The 9,563-nt window shown below is 40.8% G+C and overlaps 1 protein-coding gene across 2 annotated transcripts in view; it reads right to left on the bottom strand.

Annotated features, from left to right (window-relative positions):
* Positions 1-7,525: 7,525 nt before the first annotated feature.
* LOC125450739 (MOB kinase activator 3B) overlaps positions 7,526-9,563 on the bottom strand; it is a 131,916-nt gene continuing 129,878 nt past the window's right edge. For both annotated transcript variants that reach the window (XM_048526828.2, XM_048526829.2), the window contains one exon: positions 7,526-8,902. In XM_048526828.2, the coding sequence (XP_048382785.1) occupies positions 8,873-8,902 (30 nt within the window). In that variant the 3' untranslated portion in view covers positions 7,526-8,872. The remainder of the gene's footprint in view (positions 8,903-9,563) is intronic.

Here is a 9,563-nt window from a genome sequence, read left to right as displayed (position 1 = left end):
GTTAAACAAATACAAGAAATGAATAATAAAAGCAAAATGAGCAGGGTGGTACTGAGGGTGGGGATGGTATGGTGTGAAGAGTGGGGGAAGTATTGTGTGTTGTCCTTAACGAGCTTGAATGGTCAGATTTCCAGGCTGGATTTTGAAATGGCCAAGGAGCAGGACCTGGTGCAGGCAGGATTTGAAAATCATGGACCTTGTGGTTTTCTCAGGATTATAGTACCTTTGGGTCACTTTGACCTTTCTGGGGCTGGCAAAGGAAATGGAATGGGAAACTTGCTCATTGTCAATTAATGACCCATTAAGCCCCTTTAGGAGCTTGCTAAGGTGCCTGTGGGGTCAGGAGTGGAATTTGAATGCTTTCAGGTCAGCCCAAACAAGTTAATGTATGAAATTATGTATGTCATGATGTAACACTGACATCAACTGTCATGTGTTAGAGAGTGAAGAAAGAATGGAATAGTCTGTACTCATGAGGGATGTACTTAAAGGGAACAACTTTTTTGGACAATACTAAAATTAAAAGAATAGGCAAAAACCTGCTAGAGTCTGACAGCAGTCGTTCGGGTAAGGAGAAACCATTATTGGCTGCAAACTATAAGAGAAACAAGAACAGCAATCACATAAAGTGCAGACAGAATGTGGAATGACAAGCTTCATGGCAGCAAAACAGTTGGAGCATAGATGTTGACTTGTTAACAGGGCCAAATGAAGTTTGTTTCTCTTTTGTGTTCAAATGAAATTTGCAGACCAGCGAGCACCAAGTTGAGTGTTGTACCTCATCCTTGTGTCTAAGGCCTTACTTCACCACGTGTCTTCTCTTCGTGATCTAAAGAGTTGCTTGCCCTAATCAACAGAGTAGCCATAGCTGCCATCATGGCTGCACCTGCCTTCCCTGGACAGACAGCTACCATTTCTGAAGTACTTGGCAACTCTAGCTGAACACCAAGCTTGCACCTTGCCTAACTATGAACAGCATCACTGACACACAGTCATGACCCAAGACTGATCCAGATATTAGATACCTGATCCCACTCTGAAAATCCACCCCTAAAACAAGTTTTATCTTCTAACAGGAATTCACTGAAACAAACGATACTCTTTAACAGTAAAGCGGGGATGTAGCGCACAAGGTGCCGCAGTTTTAAGTGCCAAAACAGAGTGATCCATAGCAGTAAAGTTGAAATTCAAAACAGAGTAAAATGTCAGAGATGTCACAATGTTTAAAATAAAATTTAATTTAAGTAGTACATGGGAGAGCAAGTTAAATAAACCCTTCTTCGTCAACACCTCAACTAAATACAAATCAACTTTGTGTGATCCAATAGAATTGAATGTAAAAAAAAAATTGTCCTAAATACTGAAACATATTGATTTTAATCACAAACAATCAAAATGAAAACTTAATCAAAGAGTAGGTCTCCTAATTTTTGGATTTCAGTTTTGCCAGAGTCGGAATCACAAATTGTTCGTACCCTCGGAGCATTTATGAACTTAATTGTTAAACTTTGGTTAACTCACCAAGATTCCTTTTGATAAATTCATACAATACTTGCAAAGCAGATGACACTGTCACAAGGGGGACATATACATTATTGGCTGCAACCGCACTTCCCTCCGGAAGTCTCTTAAAATACTGTGTGGGGACTAAAGTTTCCAGTTAATGCAGAAGGTTAAAATACCTGTAAGCTGAAGATGGAGTGCATATGCTATATTAGAATTGCAATCTAATAATTGTAGAGATTTTGGGGTTTATGAAGTGTAACACAACTTCAGCCTTCATGATTAACTTTAGGCTCATTCAAACTTAACTCTAAAATCCGAAGGCTTAAACTTGGAAAGGTATCATCACTAAACAAACAAAAATATTTTGTTACTAAATGTAGATTTCACAAAATATTCCATTTTATTTTCTCATTTTAAAACTAAATTGGTCATTAAATTCTAGTTTAATACTAGGTCATAGTATCAATATACCACTTCCAAAAATAATTGGTTTTATTAGTTGCAACACAGTTTACTAACATGCATGATGTCTTTGCTGTATGTTAGTACAAACTTACAGTAATATTACAGAGAACATGGAGTGGGTGAAATTCTTGATTAAGATTAAAAGACAAAACTCTAGGTTTTCTCCATAACTTGTTAACAGAATTATGAGAAGATACAATTTTAAAATACAGTAAGTCTTAATTTAAAGTTTTTCTTTTTAACATTGTTTCACTTTAACATTGTTGAGTTAATGACACCTGTAATCTTGTACAGCATTGTAAGATTTGTTTTAATGTAGTTTCCAGGATGACCCAATTGGTCCCCTGTTCCCTGACCTCCAACGTGTGGCCTTTACTGCTTCTCCTCCTCCTCAATCTTCAAGTTGCAGACTCTCTCTATTTCCAACTTCTCCAATGTGGCCTCATCATCACTCCAAACCTCCCAGCTGTCGCCTCTTCCCCACTGCCAAGCTTTTAGTTCAGAGGAGATCTTGAAAAGCATCCTAAGTCTAGGAAAAGGAAAGAGCATGTCGGTTGGAGAATGGGAAACAGGCCACACGTTGGAAGTTGGAATGAAGGGAGAGGCCACAGCTTTGAGGTTGAGAAGCAGGGATGGATTGCAACGACCTGGAGAATCAGAGAGCAGGAGATTTCAGAAGCAGCATGGCCAGTGAGGGTGAGGTACCATAAGTAGCAAGTTACACTTACATTCCACATTTGTAAAGTTATTTTAATTTCAACGTTTGATTTACCAAAATGTGAATATAACAATGTAAAATATTCCAAATTACAGGGTCTAATGTTTTAATATCTGTTCATTTCTGATAAGGAAGATTTGACAGAAGATGTGATAGTTCAGGTTTCACTTAAAGTCATGGTTTTCAGGAACAAATCCCCAATTTTAAGACTTATTGTTTGTGGAACAGAAACAGAAATTCCTACAAAGACTCAGCAGGTCAGGCAGCATCTAGGAAGAAAGAAACAAACTTACAGGTTCATAACCTTTGTTTAACCCACTATTTCCAGACATTTTTGCTTTTATTTCAGATTTCCAGCTTCCAAAGTCTTAGATAGAAGAGAGTTTGTATTTACAATGTGCTTTTTATAACCACAGAATTTCTCAAAACACATTACCAATTAAATACTTCCATTACTTGCAAGGAGCAACAAGCATTCTCCTTGGATCATTCAAAAATCGTCAGCCTCACCACACTTCTTAAACATTTTTGTTGTCATCTTCTTGGTTAAATTTTCTCAGATTCAAACACAGAACTGTAAAAATTCTGACAATGCATGGATCTGCTATAATTTTAAGTTCAATAAATAAGAATTGTACTGAATAAATCTCAATTTGATTTTAAAGCATCTGTTGCTCCATATTTTTGTAAAGAATAAAAGATAAACAAATCAGTCAACTTTTTTTCTGATTAATGAGTAGATTATTATTGATTCAAATGAGTGCACTGAAGGAAGGCCACCTTCTCAGCAAATGTTTGCTGGTGGTCTCTGAATATGGTTTCAGTTTTGCTTGACCATCAACCCTACACAGCTAGTCTTGGAGACCACTTCCAACGAAACCATTTGAAAATCAATATGTAATAAGTTTGGTGACCAAATATAATTGCATCCTACCAAGCTGTGATTTTTTTTAACGATGCACCTGCTGGCGTACTGAATTATTGCTAAGCTTCAGTTGGTACAGAATATGTAATTGACAGTGATGGTTTGAATCATTGATTTTTGACGAATGATTTCTGTCATCTGGTTGCTTTCTTAGAGCCATCTTTCAACATGTCATTCCAAATGTTTCAGTAAGCTGATAAACCAATTCCTTCAGCTCAAAGCTATTGCTTAGAATATGCCTAGGGATAACCATTAGATCAATTTAACACACTTTCAGAGCTCTGATACGGTGCCACATGGCAGGTTGGGTAGCAAATTATAAATGTTCAGGATTGATGAGTCCTTGGCAGCATGGATTAGAAGTTGGCAAAAAGCTAGGAAATACAGGGTAGGTATAGATGGGCATTTCTCAGATTAGAAATGCGTCGAAAGTGGTGTTTCTGAGAGATCAATATCAGAACCCTTGCTTTTTCTGATTTTTATTAATGATCTGGAGATGGGTGTCTGTAAATTTGCAGATGATACCAAGACAGGAAGAATAGTTAACAGGATGGTGCTGATTGACTTAAGATGGACATTGACAAGATAGCCTGATAGGCACTCATCTTGCAGATAAAATTTCCATGCAGAGAAATGGATACATTTTGGTAGAAGAAACACAGAGAAACAATATAGGCTCAATGGTACAAATTTAAGGGAAGTGCAGGAGCAGAGGGACCTCTGGATTAACTTGCATAAGTCTGTGAAGGTGGCCAAGCAAGTTGAAACAGTTGTTAAGAAGGCTTACAGGATTGTTGAGTTTATCAATAGAGGCATAGCATATAAAACCAAGGAAGTGATCATACACCTGTATGAATCATTGGTGGGACCATATTTGGAGTGTTGTGTTCAGTTCTGAGCACCTTATTTAAGAAGGGGATTAAAACCTTGGAGAGAATGCAAAGGAGTTGTACGAGAATAATATTAGGAATGAGGATTTTACATATAAGGAAAAATTAGAGAAATTAGCCCATTCTCCCTGGAGCATAGAAGATTAGGTGGTGACGTTACTGAGGTGTTCAAAGTAATTACAAATTTTGACAGGGTACAGGAGGATATTCTGTTTCCACTAGTTGGTGTATCAATAACTAGAGGTCACAATTCCAAGACTGTCAGCAAGAGAGCCAGGAGTGAATTGGGGAGATAATTCTTTTCTCAGAGTTGTTAGGCTCTGGAATGTGCTGCCTGGAAGAGTGGCAGATGCTGATTCTATAGTAGGTTCCAAAAGAGAACTGGGTATAGAGAAGATCATAGAATCCCCACAATGTGGATACAGGCCATTCAGCCCAACAAGTCCACACCAACCCTCTAAAGAGCATCCCATCCAGACCCGTTCTCCTATCCTAGCCCTGTAACCCTGCATTTCCCATAGTTTATGCAGCTAATCTGCACATCTCTGAGCACTATGGGCAATTTCGCATGTCCTGTTCACCTAAATTGCACATCTTTGAACTGTGAGAGGAAACCACAGAACCCAGTGGAAACACATGCAGACAGTCACCCAAAGTTGGAAACGTCCCTGGTGCTCTGAGGCAGCAGTGCTCACCATTGAGCTATCATGCCACTCCCAACCACTGAGCCACTGTGCAATATATTTGAAAATAATGAATTTAGATAGTCTTAGAGATAGAGCTGGGTAGCTCTTTCAGGAGCCAATGCAGACATGAAGAATTGAATGGCCTCCTTCTCTACAGTAAATTCTATGATTCTATGAATTTAACGGTCAGAAGTGGTAGAAAGCAGTTCTAGATTCTATTGAGATTTTATGAAATATTGACGCTCAAAGCTCAAATTCTTGCATTTTCCCTGTTTGTTAAGAGTCTGTGCCATCTGAGTGACAACTGGAATGTTTTCATTGTACCTATAAAGCTCTATTTAATATTGAATGTTACTTGAATGTGCCTTGTGAGGAGAACTACTGACATCTAAGGCTGTGAAACAATAAGAAATTGTGGTGTAATGAACATGTTTGACTTAATGCTGTGGAACTATGGGAAAGGAACTTGATTTGAACCGAGTTAAATCAGAAAACATTGGAAATCTGAAATAAAAACTGAAAATTTTGAAAACCCTCAGTTCACAGCATTTGTGAAGAGAGGAAGGTAGGATTAACCTTTCAGTTCAGTTGCCATTTGTCAGACTCACAAGCAACTTAGACCAACAGCACATAAGAAAGGAAGTAAAAATACGCAGATAGATTTTATTAACCTGGCTAGTATTCTAAGATCAGAATGATTACTCCAATATGGCCGTCAAATTGCCCCCCCACTCCCACATGCACGTGGTATCAGCTGGTCGTGACAGACTGTAGGAGTGTCTGTACATTCATCACAGATGTCACCATGTTTGTGTGTACAGTAATATCAGCAAATGACATGGAATAAACCACCCACAGGGCTTCCTGCAGGAGCAGCTGTTCAGGAAGAGACTTGTGGCAAGACAATGGGAAGACTGAAAGAGAGGAGGCCAGGCAAACTAGAGGCAAGATGACCAGAGAAATGTTGGTGGGGTGGGTTTGGGTGTGTGCCAAGAAGGCTAGGGTGATGTACAGCAACGCTTCCCCTGCTGAGCAATTATAGTGCGTGGAGGGCAGTGGATAGGCACTGTACCAAAGAGAGTTGAGGGCACATGCAGTGTAAGTCATGCTGGTGGACAGTTGCTTGTTTGTTAGATCCAGAGTCGGTGAGCTACTGGCTAGGTCGGGGGGTAACATCGGGACTGGGTAGCATGTAGGTCACATACCCTGGAAAATAACTCAAAACATAAAACGCAGGACAGGTTCCTGGCATCTCCTGTGTATGAATGGACACTGCAGCACCTAGCTGTGGTATTCACAATAAACTCAGCCCTTCTAATGTTAAGTGATAATTTGAGGAGTTGTAAAAAACATTAAAAGGAGTCTATAGGATAGACAGAAACAATTTCTCCTTTTGCAGAAATTGCTCTTAGCTGCTGATTTTAAATAACAGATTTTAGGTGGACGGGAAACCATTTCCTCCACTGTAGCCTGAGGCCTGGGTGATTTCAACTGTTGGGCCTGGTCAGCCAGAGACTCCCACCTGGATATGATGGGAAGCCCTCGCTAGATGGTAGGCAGGAGAGGGATTTCAGGCAACAGAATATTCTAGGAAACAATCTCTGGCAAATAGGTCAATGTTATGAGGAGGTTAGGAACTACAGAGACAACACAGTATGGAGCTGGAGGAACACAGCAGATCTGGCAGAATCAGGGGAGCAGGAAAGTTGACATTTCGGGTTGGGACCCTTCTTCGGAAGTGGGGAGGGGAAAGGGGGCTGGGAAATAAATAGAGAGGGGAGGGTTGGAGCTGGATAAGGTAGATAGGATGGTGATAGGAGAGTGCAGGCAGGGAGTAGTGAGGCTGGGTCAGTGGGATGGGTGGGGTGGATAGGTAGGAGACAAGATGAACAGGTTGTGTCAGGTTAAGGAGGCAGGGATGAGAGGGAGGCTTGGACATGGGATGAGGGCAGGTTTGGGGAGATTTTAAAACTGGTAAATTCCATGTTTAGACCATTGGGCTGTAGGCTACCGAGACAGAAGAAGAGGTGTTGCTCCTCCAGTTTACAGATGGTATCATTGTGACACTGGAGGACGCCCAGGATAGACATGTCATCCAGAGCGTGGGAGGGGGAGTTAAAATGATTGGCTACTGGAAGATGTTGTTGTTTGTTGTGTACAGATCGCAGATCGTCCACAAAACAGTCTCCGAGCCTACACGTGGCCTCACCGATGTAGAGGAGGCCACATCGGGAGTAGCGGATACAGTAGACCAAGTTGACGGATGTGCAGGTGAACTGCTGTCTGATATGGAAGGTTTGTTTTATGCCTTGAATGAGGGGGGGGGGGGGGGGGGAGTGTAGGGGCAGGTATAGCACTTCCTGCGGTTGCAGGATAGGTGCCAGGAGTGGTGGGGCCAGTGGGGAGTGTGGAGCAGACAAGGGAGTCGTGGAGAGAGCAGTCCCTACGAAAAGCAAATAGGGGTGGGGAAGGAAATATCTCTTTGGTTGTGGGGTCGGTCTGTAGGATGTGGAAGTGGCAAAGAATGATAGGTTGGATGTGGAGGTTGGTCGGGTGATATGTGAGAACAAGGGGGATTCTGTTGTTATTTTTGTTGGGGGGTGGAGGGGATATGAGGACAGAAGTGCAGGAAATGCAAGAGATACCATCAAGGGCATTTTTGATCACCAGAGGGGGAAGTTACGGTCCTCGAAATCGGAGATACGTGCCAGCAAGCACATCAGAATAAGGGAGAATAAAACTGACGAAAAAGTATGCAAATAGAATGCTCATTTCACTGTCCTTTTAGAATGCTCATTTCACTGTCCTTTAGCAGAAAGGGGTGACATGAAATAAAGCAAGCATCCTGGCTGTGCCTGAGTTTAGAACTGGTAAGTTGCACTGTCCTTACCAATCTCTTCAAATCCACAACTCTATGCACCTAATTCAGAAGGAATCTTTCATCTGATCGTGCAGATAGATAAATATAAAGCCAGAGAGCCATTTCCTGTGGGGTTGTGTTTATCTTTAAACAGCACATGAGGGTAGGTAGGTCACTGGTGTGAGTTATTTACAGAAGTGAAAGTGCCTGGCTGTACAAGGATGTGGTCAAAATTGCCTGTAGCCTTGCTCCAAACTGATTGTGCAAAGATGGCTGTGGATTTCTGTCATACCCAACTGGTAGAGTTAAAACCACGAGCAAGATTGCAAGATTCCAAAACCTTTAATCCTCCTTTCAAGGCATGAATTTTTTTTCAAACAAAAAATAAAATTAAAAAAGAAAGCTTTTTGAGTTTACTGCAGTACTCAGCCCTCTCTCACTGATCATTTTATGATGATACGTATGAACCATTAGCTTTGCTCTGAATAAAACTGATATCAGCTGTCAGACTGAAGTCTGTTAACCAATACATACTGTTGGATCGGGCTGTATATACCACTTGCAGGCAGGGACTGTTTATGGGCTGTTGAAAAACTAAAGGAAACAAACAGTTTAAAATTACAGAGTGCTTCTCCTAATATGAGAATGTTTTCAGTATTTCACACAAATGCACAAAAATTGCCTGAGGTTGCTGTTGGGCTTTATCTGTCTTTGAAGCATTAGCCCCAGTGATGCAGATGCAAGCAGAGGAGACAGCTGATACGTTGCTTGCAGGTTGATGCTTGCTGGGGTCTGTAGTCAACTGGAATCTCTTATAACCTTTCAGTGGCATATCCGCAATGTCATCTCTTTCTGAAATTCAGAAGAAAGGCATTTTACTATTTAAAGTGTTGATTGTGAACTGGAAAAGTTTCTCAGTGTGGTTAAATTCATGAACTATGGGAAACCAAACAAATCCAAGTTGAAAAGCATCCATGAGATCATTAACATAGGAACCCGACAAACTGGTATCAGTCTGTAATTTCAATACAATTCAATAATAAACTGGTTCATTCTCAATGTTCACCTGCACTTGAACAGAACCTAGTGAAGTCACACATGAGAGGAGGTACCAGTTTTCAGCTCTACCCTGTTTAGAATTGAAGATTTTCATCCACCTCCTTTAACATTCATTCCCTTCATAATAGATACATAATGGCAGCAATGTGCAGGGTCCACAAGAAGCAATATAATAACTCACCATAGTTCCTTCAACAGCACATTCAAACCTACAACTTCTGTCACCTAGAATAAATGACAGCTGATGTGTGAAAACACCACCACCTGAAAGATTCCCTCCAAATCACATACTACCCTGATTTAGAACTATATTGTCACTCCTCTGTTTCTGGGTCTGAATCCTGGAATTCTCTCCCCAAACTCCAGTTGTACAGCACATGAAGGGGTTTAAGAAGACAGTTCACTACCACCTTTTCAGATCAAAGAAATGACACATAAATCCAGGTCTATCCAG

This window comes from Stegostoma tigrinum, chromosome 3 (genome assembly GCF_030684315.1).
Source record: "Stegostoma tigrinum isolate sSteTig4 chromosome 3, sSteTig4.hap1, whole genome shotgun sequence".
NCBI lineage: Eukaryota > Metazoa > Chordata > Chondrichthyes > Orectolobiformes > Stegostomatidae > Stegostoma > Stegostoma tigrinum.
The sequence above is the reverse complement of the archived record's forward strand: the minus strand, read 5'-3'. Positions and strand labels throughout refer to the sequence as shown.